The sequence below is a fragment of the Phodopus roborovskii genome, unplaced genomic scaffold (genome assembly GCF_943737965.1).
Source record: "Phodopus roborovskii unplaced genomic scaffold, PHOROB, whole genome shotgun sequence".
Lineage (NCBI taxonomy): Eukaryota > Metazoa > Chordata > Mammalia > Rodentia > Cricetidae > Phodopus > Phodopus roborovskii.
Genome location: NW_026126637.1, coordinates 398,694 through 416,648, shown reverse-complemented (window position 1 = coordinate 416,648; position 17,955 = coordinate 398,694). Strand labels below are relative to the sequence as shown.

At 39.6% G+C, this 17,955-nt stretch overlaps 1 protein-coding gene across 1 annotated transcript in view; it reads right to left on the bottom strand.

The window, feature by feature from the left end:
• Positions 1 to 8,837: 8,837 nt before the first annotated feature.
• Positions 8,838 to 17,955, bottom strand: part of LOC127239095 (uncharacterized) — a 37,797-nt gene continuing 28,679 nt past the window's right edge. Inside the window, 7 exon segments of the mRNA XM_051207885.1 lie at positions 8,838 to 8,992; positions 8,994 to 9,153; positions 9,156 to 9,222; positions 9,224 to 9,313; positions 9,316 to 10,319; positions 13,511 to 13,637; positions 17,192 to 17,287. Of these exon segments, the coding sequence (XP_051063842.1) occupies positions 8,893 to 8,992; positions 8,994 to 9,153; positions 9,156 to 9,222; positions 9,224 to 9,313; positions 9,316 to 10,319; positions 13,511 to 13,637; positions 17,192 to 17,287 (1,644 nt within the window). The 3' untranslated portion in view covers positions 8,838 to 8,892.

Here is a 17,955-nt window from a genome sequence, read left to right as displayed (position 1 = left end):
GATGTCTGAGATGTTTTAAGCAGCATCCCTTATGAAAGAATTCTGTCCTCAGTCCTTTCCTCTTATTGATGCTTGGAGAGAAGGGGCCCTGTGAATCTTGTGTGTTTCTTGTACTCCTTGAAACCATTCTGTTGTTTACTTCCTAAGCTTTAAGGAGCAATCCTACAGGGTAGAATGTTTCATGTCCCCTCAGGCATTCTGTTATTAAACCTGGTAGTATATACCACATCATAAAATATCCTATTGTTTTACCTGTGATCAAGCAAGCTTTCTCCAAAACGTAAGGTTTTTAAATGTAAGGAAAATACTACGCAACAGGTCCACTCTAATACATTATCAGTGAGCAGCCCATCTCTCAGACACAGATATTTCTATTTCAGTCTTGATTTCTGAAGTCTCTATCTCAAAGACAGTTGTTATTCATAGCACTCAGATTCTCTTCTTGTAAGGCCCTCAGACAGATATCTTTAAAAACTCCATGCCTCAAGGATTCAGAAGACAGGCAGTGAGAGGCTTTGAGTTTTTTATTAATTATTTCCCTACCCACTTTTCATCCCCTTGAACTCCATTCCCTTTTATTGATAGCATTTTTTTGACAAATTGAAACAAGATCTGACAACCAAAGAAGAGGAAAATTCAACTGAGACAATACCTCCATCCCATTCCTCTACTAAGGACATTTATGTCACATTTTCTGTCCATAGTCTGTGAGTTCTGGTCACCTGGAGCTGAAGAAGTGGCTTTGATCCCAAGAGTCCAGAAACACAGAGTAAAACCTTTGCTTTATTGGCACTAAAGATTTTGGCTAGCTTGGGTCTTGAAACAAGTGTGACTTAGAAGGGACTAGCAGCATCTTTGGGGTGAAATCATTCAGATGTTTTTTCCTCAGGGTCAGCACACAGAAGCTTATGTTCAGAATGGGAGAAGGCCCCATCACATGCAGGCAACCAAATTTGGTACTGTTTGAGAGTCACTTAGGTGTTACTGTGTTGGAACCTATGCAGGTGTTTATAGAGAGCAACTGATGTTTGGCACTATTTGGCAGGGTTGGGATACCTAGAGACAGGACCATTGAGGCTATTGGTTAAAGTGCAGCCCAGTTGCAGTTGAAGAAGTAAAGTTGCGGGAGCAAAGGGGATCATTTGAGTGCTGGCACCTTGCTATAAGGCCAGCGATTCTGAAGAAAGCACAGGAATGGGTATTGGTGAAAGTGAAGTGAAGTTGCAGCATTTGGAGATGTCATTATGATGGATTTACCACCAAGAATAGCAGCAAACAGAGCTGCCTGAGCTCAGGAGACAAGCTGTGTGTACTGCAGAAGCCAGAGCCAGATAAGATAAGCAAGCTATTTGGAAGAGGACAGATCATGTGTGAACTGCTCACACTGCACCCCAAGTTAGTTATGCTGTTGGTAGTTTGGATCTTTCTCTGTCCATACTATGATATTGCCATGGATTCTTCCTCTTAGGAGTAAGGAAATAGTTAACTCACTTTTAATGTTACAGAGCTCACAGATGAAAGTCTTTGACCTTTTGGAGGTTTTTGAAGAGATGTTGGAGTTTTAGAGACATTATGGCTATTATAGAAAGATTTAAGATAATGTAGAGACTTTTGGTATTTTAGAGAAAGCATGAACTTTGAAAAAGACCTTGGATGTTTTAAAGACATTGAACTTTTAAAGTGTATACATTTTTAAAGGCCATGGGAAATTTAAATTTAAAAATTAGAATTCTTGATGTTGTTATGTCAGTATTAGTATTAATATGAGATGTTGTGAATGGACAGGAAAGGGATTTTTTTGAGTCAGAGTTTCTCTGTGTAATAGCCCTAGCTGTCCTGGACTAGCTCTGTAGACCAGGCTGGCCTCAAACTCACAGAGATCCACCTTCCTTTGCCTTCCAGGTGCTGAGGTATGTGCTACCACCACCTGGCCTTTTTTTCCACCTCTTTAGTGGTGAAAGGAAATATTTTATTTAACAGTGATGAGTGGATGTTTCACACATGTCAACTTGACATGATAGAATCATTTTGGAAGAGGCAATGTCAGCTGAGGAATATAGGCCTGTGGGTAAGTGTGTTGTACATTTTCTTGACTGATGACTTACGTGGGAACAATCATGTGGATATTGCCATTTGGGATCAGTGGGCCTCATGTGTATAAGAAAGAATACTGCATGTGGAATGAGAAAGCCAGTGAGCACCGCCCCTCCATGGCCTCTGCATTAGTTCCTGACTCCAAGTTCCAGCCCTGCTTGACTTATGGCCCTGATATCCCTGAGCAATAGGGTGTGACTTGAGAGTGCTGAGATTTAGTAAACAAGATTCTCTCCAAGAATCTTTTGGTCATAGTGTTTTATCACAGCAATAGAAATCTAACTAAGATAGCATGTGGGAGTTATTATGCCAAAACAGAGCCTCTAAGGAAAAAAAAATCTGCAAGGATATCTTGTTAAAATAAATTTCCTGAAGCTGAGTAGGTGTAAAATGTTGACCAAATATGGACACCAAGGTAAATATGTCCAAGAGAAATCCAAACAGGATTTAAAATGCTATGATCCATTAATATAGCAATTATCATTACTCTCCATTTACATATTGTAAGTATCTGTTCAGATTGCTAACACTTACATCTCGTGCACATTAAAGAGAAAAAAAATATCTCCCTGGTTCACATGTCAAGCATTATCAAAGCAGCATATACACCCCTAATTATCAGGGACTCAGAGCAGGAAGAATCATGGTGAAATGAAATCCATTAAGAAAATCTCCTAGGACTAGATAGCAATCAAGGAGAATGAAGTCATATGACCATGCTTAATGAAAACCCAGTCCCCCAAGAATCTACAAGGATGACCCAGCTAACACTTCTAGCAATAGTAAAGAGGACATCTGATTTTGCCTACCCCTGTACTCACATTGATGAGTGCCCCAACTATTATCATATGGCTCTCACCCAGTAACTGATGGAACCAGAGACCCACAACAAAGAATTCCCAAGGTCTGGGAATTCAGTAGAACACAGGGAGGAGAAAAATATATGAGCGAGGGAAGTTAAGATCTTGATGTAGAAATATACAGAGACAGCTGAATCAAGTTGTGGAAACTTATGAACTCAAGACCTACAACTGTGGAGACTCCAGGGGACTGAACGAGGCCCTCCATATGTAGGAGACAGTTATGAAGCTTGAACTAGTTGAGGGCCCCCCAGAAGTATGACCATGATACAAACCTGGTACATGAGCTAGCTTGTTGGAGCCCACTCCCCATGGTGGGATGCTATGCTCAGTCTTAATGCATAGGAGAGGGGCCTGGTCCTGCCCCAACCTATTGTGCCAGACTGTGTTGACTGCTCATGGAAGCCCTTACCTGTGAGGAAGAGTGAACTGGGGTGGGCTGGGAGAGATTTTAGGAGGGATGGGAGGAGGCAAGGTGGGGTGGGAGGAGGGGTGAGAGGGAGAACTGTGGTTGGAATGTAAAATGTAATAAATTTTTTTTCCATAAAAAAGGAAAAAAAGAATACCCGGACCAGTGAGGAATAACACTGCATGAATGAGCTCAGATCTTCTGAAATGGTAATTGTCCAAACCCCTAGAAACATTCTCCTAAACTAAACATAATAATGGTTCCACCATCCCTATATCTTCACACTGGGACAAAACTTCCAATAAAAATACAGTGTCTGGTTAATAAATCAAATACTCTCCAATCCACTGCACACACGCATTGAGAAACCAAAGCGGAGGACCTGATATAAGAAGGGAAAAACTCCCATACAAACATGAGAAAATAAAACATGAAAAGCACAGGAATGTTTAAGTCAATATAAAAGCTCCCATGATGATCTTCTCCACAAATATAATGCAATAAATATGAAGGAAATATTTTCTGTGCCTGTCAGAAGTTACACATGGTATAGTTACAGAATGACACGAGGAGTCATGTTTGAGGCTGACAGCAGTGTATGTCCATGGTCAAGCAGCATGAAGAGATGGGTCCAATATCAGAAAAGCCATATAGCAGTTTATGGCTGACTCATTAGTAGAATTTAAAGGTCCATAGTGAAAATGAAAACATGATGATCTAATGTCATAATGTGTCTTATTGGAAAATAAACCCATTAAAAAGAATAAAATATTATTTTTAAAATGGGGAGCAATATTATGAAAATAAATTTTAAAAGTAGAAATGAACAGATAAAAATACAAGGGACAGAAGGGTGCATAAATTAATAAATGTTCATTATATTATGATACACAACTCATAACAGCTGTTCAAAACATGTGTTACTTGATTAGCTAAATTGGTAGTTTCAGGAGTTTGGCTCAGTATTTAGCTGTGGGTGTTTGCATCAGTTATTAGATGAGGGCTCTATTATGGCAGATATGTTAGTTATCAATCTCATTATCAGGGAAGGACATTTAAGGTAGCCTCTTCACTATTGCTCAGATTGTTAGTTGGGGTCATCCTTGTAGGTCTCTGGACTTTTCTCTAGAGTCAGTTTTCTCTGTTCCCTCTATTATGGTATCTTTTTTCTTGCTCTCACCTGTTCGAGAAGGAGGAGTGATAAGCAAAGGGGTCAAGACCAAGCTACAGAAACCCACAGAAACAACTGATCTGAACAAGGGGGAGGTCATGGATCCCAGACTGATAGCTGGGAAACCAGCATAGGACCAACCCAGACCCCCTGAAGGTGAGTATCAGTTAGAAGGCCTGGCCAGTCTATAGGACCTCTGACAGTGGAACCAGGATGTATCCCAGGTGCACTAAAGGACTTTGGAACACCTTCCCCATGGAGGGATACTCCCTTAGCCTAGAGGCAAGTGGGAGGGCCTAGACCCTATTCCAAATGAGTTGACAGATTTTGATAAACTCTCCTGGAAGGCATAACTCTCCCTGTGGAGTGGGAGTGGGGGGGGAAGGGGTAGGAGGGGGGACATGGGAGGGAGAGGGAACTGGGATCAATATGTAAAATAAGAAAAACACTAAATACAAGATTACACAAATGATTCCCAACTCTCCTGCAGTGTCAGAATACTGAAAATATTTACAAAGCATTTTCAGACAGCATACCTTGAATCCAATCATAGCTCAGTCAAATCTCAGGGGAGAAATGGAACTGAATTATTGGGATGAGAATATTACACCATAGTGAGATTCAGAATTTCTCCCAAAGGGACACACACAAAGAGATGATGACATTTCATGAAACTTTTCTTCAGTCCTCTGAGGATTTCACTTTACTTTTTAAGACTCATTCACAATTATGCAATACACATGTAGACCAGTTTTTCTAGGAGTCTGAGGAAGAGCAAGGGAAACTGCAAGCAAATTAACTATTCTCACTTACAGAAACCATATCACAGCAATTCTGCAACATCCATTCTCAGTACAAAGCCCACAGGGCAGGGTCCAGGCATTGCCACTCACTCCTCCTGGGATAAGTCCACAGTCACACACCACTGGCTATCAACAGAACACAAAATAAAAACCAACAGTTTGAATCATCTTGTTGGTGCACAGCTTTAATCCTAGCACTTGGGAGAAATTGGTGGATGGAACCAGTCTAGACTGGTCTACATGGTGAGTTCAGGGCCAGACAGAGCAACACAGTAAGTTCAGATCTCAAACACAGGAAACATAAGAACAAAAACCTAACAATTTGGTCATGTGTCCATTGACAGAGTGCTTTTCTTGAGTGGAAGAGACAAAAGACTATTGCAGATATTTTTCTGATGTAAATGAGTTCTTATAATTATTCAAAAGATGCTTTCAAATATTATCCTATACTAAATGACCCCCTTTTGAGACAGGTTTTCTTTATGTAGTATAATCCCACAAGAATGATAGTAAAAACTATTACCCAAATTCTTTGGACAAATTAAAGAAAGCTTTATTTTCTGTCAAGCATGGTTATCTCCCTAAAGCAGGGTTTGAAAGTATAGCATTGAACATGGAAGAAGGTGGGACTTATACAATCCACAAAACTGCAAGGCTGGGTAGATTTTTCAAGGGCGGGTGGATTTCCAGAGGAACTTTTGTTAAGTAGAAACTTGCCTAAAGATTTTTAAATTATTTGGCAGAACATCTTATCTGGGTATGTTCAAGCTATGAGTCAAACTCCATAGGGTGGAGAGCATGTCAAATTCCAGAAACAGGTTAAAGCATGGTCAATTAGAATGTTAAAAAGAAACGAACTTGTTCTGATCTTATTACAAAATGGCTTCCTTCCCAAAGAAAGAGTCAGGCTGGTCCATTATTAGCCCTGGTTGTCCTAAAAGGTTCTCTACAGACCAAGCTAGCAGCAAACTCTGAGATCCAACTGCCTCTACCTCTGCCTCCCAGGTGCTGGGTGCTGGGATTAAAGGCATATGCCAACACCACTTGGCTGGCTCCTGTTGTCTTTTCTAACCGTGAACAAACTGTGACCTGACACCCTCAAACATCAAACTGTGCTTTCCAGTCTCCAAGATGTAATATACAGAACTCAGAACAAGAAGACACATTTACTCCCCGTCCCCTTTTTTTGTTCTTTGTTGTTTTGTTTTGGTTTGGTTTCGTTTGAGACAGTCTCGTCATGGAGCTATTGGTGTCCTGGAACTCACTATGTACACTAGGCTGGTCTCAAACTCAAAGAGATCCTCCAGCCTCTGCTTTCTGAGAGCTAGTGTTCAAATCCTGTGCTAGCAGGTCTGGCAAAAAGGAACTCTTCACAATGCTGTATTTACGTATCAGAGTGAATATGTCCCAGACAGAAAATTAATGATGGGTAAAAACTTTACTTTCTTTAAATGGCAATGTTAACAACCATATATGTAAAATTCGCAAAAAATAATATTTTCGTACTCAATTAAATATGAAGTCATTCCTTTCATGATTAATACCCAAATGCTCTTCTGGGATGCTAAATTCCCAAGTCCCCAGGTAAGATGGAAGGTAGCGTGGATGAAAGTAAATTTCAAGAGCTTTGTCCTTCCCACCATAGCAAAGAGAACTGAGTTTACAAATCTCAACAAATAAATTCAAATATTCTAGTAGACTATTTTTATAAGAATATTTTGGCAACTAGAGGATCTATGAAAAAAACAAACAACAACAGGAAACAGGATTAGTCCAGTTCACACGACCTAAAATGTACGAGCAGGAAAGACACCCAGAGCAATGTCTCAGAGCTCTTACGAACAGCAGAGAAACTGCTCACACCTCTGGTCCCCTCTCCTGGGTCCCAGCCCTGCAGCTCCTCTGGAAGGTTTCAGGGCTACTGGGCTGCGTGCAGTTCCTGCCACTGCTCTGCTGACTGTGACTTTCCCAGAGGCCGCCCTGCCCGGAGATTGTGGCTCCAGAGTTTTCAGGTCCCAGAGAACCCGCTGTGTCCTCTGCACTCAGGTCTGCACCGCGCGATTCCACACCGTGCAGGACCCGGAGCAAGGACAGGACACTTGGCACATCTAGCTTTGGCTCCACAGTCCAACTTCCCCGGCCTCACATGGTTCCCTGCTTTCTTTCATTTCACTCCTGTAAATTTTCCCACTCCCAACTCTTCATCAACACTTAATGATCAACCTCCCGCCAAGCTCTGTTTCCCAATGACTGACCCAGCCCCAAAGAACTGGTCCCTCCCACTCAGGCTGCCTTCCCTACAGCTCCAGCTATTGGCTGCCCTGGACCAGCTGCTCACAAGCTTGTTGCCTGACATCTAGGAGGAACGCTGCATCCCGGTATCTGACCCCACAGTGGGTTCTGAACCCTTCAGGTAAAAGACAGGAAGCCTAACCTAACAGCCTACTGGGCTACACAGAGCAAATGACAACAGGCTAAATTCAGATGCCAGCGTCTCATCGCTAACACAAACCTAACTAACAAGCCAAAACCAAATGCTGCAATTGTGACTTGGGGTAGAGTCTCCAGAAGGCTGGTGTTAAAAACATGCAGGACCACAGCCTTAGCCCTTAAAGTTTTGTAAGCAGTACATGAGCATGCCACACTGTGACAGTCATAGCCTATCTCTTTACAGTTTCTCACCTTCTTGCTGTCTTTAAGGTTTGACTCTTGTATGAAGATTTTGAAGGTGAACAAAAAACGAGACTTTATTAGAGCACATTCTCCTTTCTTTCATGAATTCTTTTTATGTCTACAATTTCAGAAGTAGGCAATAGGTCTATCAAATTGAATGCATTTCAGGGGTAGAATTTATAATGAACAGCAACACATGGGGATTATATATGGTATAGCTTCATATGGTTTATTAGAACTATGAATTTTGTGATGAATAGCAAAATTAGAGGGCTCTGACACATTTTTTAAATTACTACAATTTGTTCTCATTATGATTTTGTTGTTGTTGAGATAGTTGATGAAGTCCTGCCTGTCTTGAAACTGTATAAACAAGGATGGTCTCTGACTCACACAGATATCCCTGCCTCTTCATTCTAAGTGCTGGGATTAAAGGCATGCACCACTTCACCTGACATTATTGTGAATTTTTGAATACAGAACAAGATAAATGCTCTTATTACAGCATTTACCAGGGGCTGTATATATGGCTTAGTGGTTAAAAGCACTGGATGTGATTCCAGAGAACTGGGGTTCAATTCCCAACATATACAATGCTCACAACTTTCTGTAAATCCAGCTTCAGGGGAATCTAATGACCTCTTCTGACCTTGCCAGGCACCAGGCAAACATGCAGTATACAGAAATACTTGCAGGCAAAGCAACCTTATACCTTAAGAAAAAAAACAATCTCCATTACTTTTAAAGAATTTTATTTCAATATAGACCCTGTGATATTTTTCTAAGATGTAGATCTCCATTAAAAGCATTCACAAGTTTCTTATCTTTATGTTTTTATTATATGTATGTTAGGATTTGTAAGCCAAGAATTCCAGATAAATGCTATGTCACAGTATTTACAACAGTATTTTTGTCTCTAGTATGAATTTTCTGATGTCTTCTAAGATTTGCAATATGGGTATAGGATGTATCAGTCTTTGTATTTGTAAGGTTTCTTTCCGGTATGAATTTTCTGATCTGCTCTAAGATATGCACGCCTAGTAAAAGATCTGTTGCATTCCTTAGAACTGTAATGTCTCTCTCCAGTATGAACTCTCTGATGCCTTCTAAGATGTGAGTCCTGGGTAAAGGATTTGTCATACATCTACATTTCTAAGGTTTCTCTTCAGTATAGATTCTGTAATGCCTTTTTAAGACATGGTGTTTAATGAAGGGACTTATCACAATCTTTGCATCCTTACAACATCTCTAAAGAATGATTTTTATGATGCCTCCTAAATCATTAATAGTGGGTAAAGAATCTGTATCACACTCATTGCATTTGTAAGGCTCCTCTCCAGTATGGAGTCTGTAGTGGCTTCCACTTTGTGGAAGCTGATGAAAGACCTTGCCACATACTTCATAACTAGAATGTTCCTCAACACTGTGGATTTTCTGATGTCTCCTGAAACTAGAATAGTGGGCAAAGGATCTGTTACATTCCTTACATCTGTAAGGCTTCTCTCCTGTATGCAGTTTCTGATGGCTTTTGAGTGCGGAGGACTGACGAAATGACTTTCCACATTCTTTGCATTTATAAGGTTTCTCCCCAGTATGAAGTCTTTGATGTGTTTTAAGACTTGAGCACTGGGAAAAGGATTTGTCACATTCCTTACATTTGTAAGGCTTCTCTCCTGTGTGCATTTTCTGATGGCTTTTAAGCGCTGATAAGTGACGAAATGACTTTCCACATTCTCTGCATTCATAAGGTCTCTCTCCAGTATGAAGTCTTTGGTGTGTTTTAAGATTTGTGCACTGGGTAAAGGATTTGTCACAAACATTGCACTTGTAGGGTTTTTTTCCAGTATGTATTCTCTGGTGTACAGTGAGGCTTGTGGCATTACTGAAATATTTTCCACATTCCTCACACTGGTATGGTTTCTCTCCAATATAGATTGCTTGCTGCACAACACTGTATGCAGAGTTGAAATAGTCATCATATTCTCCCTGTCTGTGCTCTTTCTTTGCAGTGTAGAGTCTCTGATCTTGAGTAATGCTGGAACACAAATTTAAAGATTTCTCACAGTCCTTACACATGCAAGGTTCTTCTCCAGTGTGCATGTTTTCATGTCTATCTGGGTTTGATGAGTCAACAGAGGCATGCCTGTGGATACTGCATGTGTAGTTACTAGAGTTTTCTGTAGTTTCACGTGTTCTATAAAATGCACATGTGGAGGGGTCATGAAGCACTTTGCCAAGCTCATTACACTGACAACACTCCTTTTCATTATTCACATGTTGATGGACTGGATCACATACGCAATAGTTCTCTGAAAATGAGTACAGTTCATATTAATAGGGCTTATTCCATGATTAAACATTTCACAAGTGACTGTGATTGTCTCCCTGTTTATGTCAACTAGCAACCATTTCCCAGAGTTCCTGGTACTCATCATTTTCCTTTCACTATAATTGAATGTATTCTTCCAAAAACAGTGACAGCCTCCAAAGAAGAACAACTAAGGATCAGCAAATTAGCTTTAGGAGGGAGCTCACCAACTGATTATACTTTAAATACATGTTTATAGTTTTAAATGTTTGTGCTGGTGAAATTATTATAGTAGAGTTTACTCCCATTCTAGCTTCACAGCGTTTATACTTAACTAATATAAAGGAATAAAGGATACAGTTCAGAAGACCCAATTTCTATAATGATTAAAGGCTTACTTAAAAGAACCAAAGTAGAGCCAAGCAGCGGTGGTGCATGCATTTAATGCCAGCACTTGGGCAGGATGATCTCAGTGAGTTTGAGACCAGCCCAGTCTATAAAGGAAGTTCCAGGACAGTTAGGGGTACAGATTGAAACCTTTACTTGAAAAACAAAACAGTTTTAAAACAGGCATCAAAGGGTTACTTTATATTTTCTAAAAAGCACACTAGATTCTTCAAAAGTATGGAAGCAAAGCCATTTTACCAGATATCAAAGGTGCTAGACTATGGAGCCTGGAGACTAGAGTCTACATTTGAGGCAGAGATGTCATGGGCAGCTAGCTATTGCTTATTTCTATCCTTCATTGTCTGTCTGAGCTCCACACACTACTGTGTTTCTTAACTTTCCTCATAGGGTTGTTCTCAAATCTACTCTCTATACTAACTCCAGAGAATATATTCCAGAAGGGTGTCTATGTATTCTCCACTGGGAAGAAAATGAAGAATGCAATGAAGACACACATGCAAGGAAGGCTGTTAAAGAATAATACTACTTCATGGACTCACATTAGACTTAGCATTTACAAGATTATTCCAATCTGATATCAGCATAATCAAATAAAATTGCACTTTGTATTAGTATTCAGTTACCATAATTCAGGTGCAATAAGACACAACATCTTCTAACAATTACAACAGGCAGGATGCACCCTGGGATCTGAACACTACATTAAGGTAAATGATCAGAAATCCGTTCACAAAAGCATTCTCAGCTCTTGCTTTCCCTTTTGCTCGAAGCCATCATTGTTGTCCTGCTCACTCCCTAGCCCACCCTGGCTGTGGCTACCCTCTTCCCTCCACATTCCTAGGTAATCTCATTTGCTGCACACAGGTGACCAGTCTGACCTTGCATACAATAATCCACGTGTTCTGTGAGGTAGCTCATAACCCATGGCAGAGTTTTCAGAAAAACTACTGATGTCTAATACAGTTCTGGGCCTAGTACATGAAGAGAACACACAGTAGAGTAATCTAGGAATGATTTCTCAATTGCTATTTCCTATAAGACCTACCCCATAATTGGGAAGAATTTTAAGTTTGCATATCTTTGAGTTGTCCTCACAGTTAAAACAATGTAAAATACAATGATGGTCATGGATCTTTAAGATGTTAGGTGGAACCAGGCATAAAATCTGTGACCCAGAGTCTGTCCTGCTTGCAAGATATGCTAGGATAATATTGGAACACAAATTGTGGGAGCAACCAACAAATGCCTGATTTTACTTAGGGCTCAATTCACAAGATAGAATGTAGTGGCATCTAGTCTTGCCAGTGAACTTGTGTTGGTGGCCACACCCTTCAGACGTGGTTTCAGGTACATCCATGACCCATTATAAGGTAGAGGAGGGGCTAGCTCTCATTCTCTTGGGTTTCGAAGAACATCGGAAGGGTAGAGACTGCATCTTCTGGAGCAGGAAGACCTCAGCAGTTATTTACTCTTATCTGTGTAAATGGTTCCCTAATAAATACCTAATTATCATTTATCTTAGATCTGGTGGACTCATTTAAACCCCACCTTCAATAGAACCCATGGCAGACACTGCTTTGGTAACCAAGGACCAGAGACTAGAGAGCCAAGAGACCTAGGGTAAACCAAAAAACCACCAATGTAAAAAGAAAAAAAAAAAAGTATCAATAAAGTGACTCCTAATGATATACTGCTACACTCACAGATCAGTGCCTTAGTCAATTATCATCTGAGAAGCTTAGTCCTGCAGCAGATGGAACAGATGCATATACCCACAGCCAGACAGTATATAGAGAGTCTACATAAGATGTCCCCATCAGATCCCACCCTTCAGAGCTCAGAGAACCATGCAGAAGAGGAGGTGAAAAGAGTTTAAGAGCCAGCGTGGATGAAGGACAACAGGAGAACAAAGCCCACTGAACCAATTAGCCAAGTGCAGACACAGGGCCTACATGGTTCTGCACCAGGCCCTCTGCATGTGCATTACAGTCTTATTATGGGACTCCTGAGTGTGACAACAGATGGGTCTCTGATGTTCACATCTGTTCTTTTCCTTCTGTTGGTTTACCTTGTTCAACTTCAATATGATAGTTTTTACTTTATCCTATATTTTATTTTGTCATGCTTGGGTGTTATCTCTTAAGAGCTAGTTCTTTCCCTTTTTCCCTCCCCACTTCCCTTTCTTTCTTTCTTTTTTTTTTTTTTTTTTTTTTTTTTTTTTTTTCCAAGACAGGGTTTCTCTGAATAACAGCCCTTGATCGCCCGGAACTCAGTCTGTAGACCAGACTAGCCACAAACTCACAAAGAACTGCCTGCTTCTGCCTCTATAGTGCCGGGACTAAAGGTGTATGCTACCACACTGGGCTCCAAGCCCATTCTTTTGTATTGAGAGACAGAAAGGGGCTGGATATGGAGAGGAGGATAAATGAGGAGGAATTGGGAGGAGTACAGAGAACAGAAAAGTATAATCAGGATAAACTGTAAGAGAAAAAAAGTCTACTTCAATGAAAGGAAAAAAAAATGATAAGGAAGATATGGTTAGAAATACTTTATGCTACAGAGTTTCTGAATGCATCTTGGAACCAGTGAAGGGTGCATGACATCTCTAAAATGGGAATGGAAAATGGCAAGAAAATAACAAATATCAAGAAAAAGTTCTTTGCTACCTCCAAACTTTCCCTAGTCTTATATTGTTTCCAAAACAGCTTAACAGAGAGTCCCCAACCTATAAAGTCAGTACACAGAAAACCAGAGTTAGGAATTCTCCAAGCAAAATATTCTTACCCACATAGAGCAGGTTGTTGTAATTCTCCAATATCACATCAATGTACAAAGCCCTCTGAGCTGAGTCCAGGCATTCCCACTCTTCCTGGGAGAAGTCTACAGTCACATCCCTGAACGTCAATAGACCCTGAAGTGAAAAAAAAAAACTATAGTTTGATCATGTGATACCAGACAGAGTGCTTTCCTGGCTATTAGGAGACTTAAGGAAATTAGGGAATTAAATGAGTGAAAACAATTATTCAAAAAGATACAGTCACATTCTACAACAGGATTTTTTTTTTTTAACTCAGTGAAAACAGAATGCCACAATATTCTCAAAAGCAATATACACAAAACACATTTAAGGTCTGGACACAGTTATCTGTTATTGATGCTGTGTTTATGTCCTATACCTGCATTAGAAGGAAAATTCATGAAGAGGAAATGTGCCTTAAATACTGTACCTGCAGATCATGCTAAAACACTGAATTAATCTTGTGTGTACTGGGGTCTCACATGACTGTATTCTAATAGGCTTAGTTGGGATGTTTACTCTAGGTTGAATGATAGGGTTCAAGCAGAGGAGTTTTTTTTTGTTTGTTTGTTTTTTTTGTTTTTTTTGTTTTTTTTGTTTGTTTGTTTGTTTTTAATTGGGGAAAGGGATCATAAAAAGGGGAAAGAGGAGGGGAGAGACTGGCCTCCTAGACAGGAGTAGTAGGAGAGAGGAAAGAAAGGCAGAGAGGAGAGGTGGGGAGGAGAGAGAGAGAAAGGATGGGAAGTAGGCAAGGTCCTTTAAAAGGAAGCATAGTGAATGTGCACAGGTGGTGCTCTTAGTGGCTGCAGCTGAGGGCATAACCAGTCAGAGAACCCCAAGGACAGGCCAATACAGATGCCTGAGTACGAACAGCAATTCTCTTGAGATAAATAGGTAACAGGTGTCAACAAACACATGGACATATCATCACTGCTGTGGTATTAAATACCAAAGAGAAATACAGGTAGACGTAGACTATAATCTGAATCTATGCTCAAGAACATCGATTTCATGGCAAAAATCAAGCCACATATCCCTGCCAGGTTCTGTACAATCTAGTGTTATGAGTAGTTTTCTTGCCAACCTGGTCCAACAGCCGTGCCAGCCCCAAATTGCTTTCCTATTGGCCAACAGGGCTTTATTCATTAACCAATAAGAGAAACATATTTGCAGAATGGCCTCTCCCATCAATCTAGTGTGCTTAAATCATTAATATTAGGAACAAAGTATTATTTAGTATTAAGAACCAAGATAAAACTCTCTTTAATTCCATGCACTTCTAAGATGTTGTGGAACAAGACCATGTGTTTTGATATACATTTTTATAACCATGATTCAAGGAAATGGGACCAATCACAGATGTCACAAGTAGCACCTACAACATGAGCAATCACAGAAATAATACATATGATATAGTACATTAAGTATAGCAATAAGGCACCAACATACTTTTTTAGTTCATGTGTGACAGTGGAAATATTTCCAAAGTTACATGTTGTAAGTCCATATCGAATATTTGACATCAAAAAAAAGAAAAATATTAGTGGTAGGGCAAAATTATGAAAAGTGGCAGAAGCTATGTGAAATTACAGACTTGTCTTGCAATCATAAATATAGTCTAGTATGATCATAAAAACAGACAGAGAAGAATAACAATAGGATAGAGTTCCCAGAAAGAAAAACAGAAAGCTATGCTTAATTTTTAATAAAGGAGGTCAGCACAAATGGTGCTGGCAAAACTGATCCAGTAGGAGAATGAAATTAGATTCTTACCTTTCATCTTGCATTAAAAAAAAAAAAATCCATTCAAAATGGATCAAAAACCTTAATTAAACCAGAAACACAGAAACCTAGAAAACATAGGGAATACTCATGAGGATATTGGGATAGGCAAGAACTTACTAATTAGAAAGAACACCAGCAGCACAGGAACTAACCCAAGTAGCAACAGATAGGACTACATGGAAATAAAGAGTTTCTGTTTATCAAAAGAAACAGCAGAATGGGAGAGAATCTGTGTCAGTGGCACTTTGGATAGGGGCTCATGGCCAGTATTCACCAAGAACTACAGAATTTATATGCCAAGGAAATAGAAACACCAACCAACAAATGGGAAAATGAACAGAATTGAAACTTCTCAAAGGCAGAAACAGAAATGACAAACAGAAATTACAAAAAGCATATGAAATCACTAAAACACCATCATGGAAATGCCAACTCAAATTACTTTGAAATACTTCCTTAAGTGAGGCAGTCATCAACCAACCTGACAACAAATGTTAGAGAGGACATCAAGACAAAGGGTCCCTCATTACCTGTTGGTGTGTAGGTGTGTGTGAGGGTTGTGATACAAATTAATGCAACCATTGTAGAAATCAGTTTGGAGATCATTTAAAAAAAAATAAAGATAGAATTAGTGTCTAACTCAGCTATTTCAGTCCTGGGCATATATTAAGAACTCTACACCCCCTTATAAATCTATTTACAACCCATATTTGCTGCTGCTTTATTCACCTTAGGAAAGTACTGGAATCATTGTAATTGCCTATCAACAAATGAATGAATAATAAAAATTTTATGTGTGTGTGTGTGTGTGTGTGTGTGTGTGTGTGTGTGTGTGTAAAATGGAATACTGTTCAGCTGAAGAGAAAAATGAAAATTTGCAAAAGAATGGTTGGCCTTAGATTGTGTAATAGCAGTGAGGTCATAAAGTCTCAGAAAGTAAGAAATCATATTTTCCCTCACATGCAGAATCTAGCCAATAATATATATTTATGGAAACAACGTATATGTGCACACAGCAGACCATGGAGAAAAGAGAACAAGAAAGGTTACATATTAAGGTTTGATGTAGGACTGAATGCAGCTAATGAACAGCAGTTAGGAAAAAGGATAGAAAGGTAATTGCTTTTCTAGTTCTAATTCTGTCACTGGCTTTATCTTTCTTTGTGGTGAATAAATTCATAAAAATATATTTGATTGTGAAAACATAAAATTTCATGTGAGGCTGCAGAGCTTCTGTTTCAATGACTATTGTAACTGCCTAAAACTACATTGAGTTGTGTAGTCTTTGGGTCTGGTTAATTTAGTGTGTGATTTTTATTGTTTGCAACAATTCTTATAACAAAGTTTAAAAAAAAATTATTAGGCTACAGAAACCCAGAGACAGCTGACCTGAACAAGGGGGAACTTGTTCCCAGACTGATAGCTGGGAAACCAGCATTAGACCGACTCAGACCCCCTGAACATGGGTCTCAGTTAGAAGGCCTGAGCAGTCTAAGGGACCTCTGACAGTGGAACCAGGATATATCCCTAGTGCACGAAAGGACTTTGGGAGCATATTCTCCATGGAGGAATTGTTCCTTAACCTAGAGGCAGGAAGGAGGGCCTAGTCCCTACTCCAAATGACTTGACAGATTTTATTGATCCCTCCTGGAAGGCATCATCTTCCCTGTGGAGTGGGGGGGGGGGGAATGGAAGGAGGATTGGGGGGCATGGGAGGGAGGGAGACAGGGAGAGGGAACTGGGATCGATATGTAAAAATAAGAAAAAATTAAATGTATATGCTATCCTGTGTGTGGTGGGGGGTTATCAGAAGCAGAAAACTGGGGCTGGCAATATCTCAAACTGTTACATTTCTATAAAAAACAGTCGACATGAACACTGACCTGCAACAGATTAACAGGAGAATCAGCCATTTCTTTCTGTTTATCTTCTTTGAGTTTCTCTTTCAGGAACAAGGAATATATAGATGGCTTGCTGGCCTTTCATATAAGGGTTCAAAAAGCAAGAGCAAATATTAATACTGAAAACTATTAAGAAAAAAAATGTCAAACCACATAAAAAGAACCCAAGAAACAGAATATGACCAGGTATCCAGACAATGATCCCAAATCCAGGAGGCTATGGAAAGACATTTAAAGCGTAGAGAAAAATCACTATCAACTGTAGTGTTTCAACTAGAAAAATAGTCTCTTAAAATTGATGGAGACACAAGTGCATTTCAAGATAGTCCCAAGTTAACACAATTCATTTCACTAAAGCAGCACTGCAGATAACAAATTAGAGGCAAAATATTCACAGGAGAATCAGACGAATCATCTGTGATCACATAGGAAATAATAAATTTCATGTGAAGAGTAGATAAATACAGGAGAAATGGGAAGTAATCATCCATGGGGAAAAAAATAAACTACAATCTCTCAGAGAAGGAAGAATACTACCAATAATCCAACCAGCAGAAACATAAAAAGACAAAAGCATAGTGAACAAACACCTTATGAAAAAAATATCTAGCCACTCTGGAAATCAATAAGGAGAATCCTCAATTAAATAACAAATCCTCATCTTAAATAAGTCAAGCACATGACCCAGCTGTTCTATTACTTGGCATACATTTAAACGACTTGACATCCTACTCCACAGATACTTG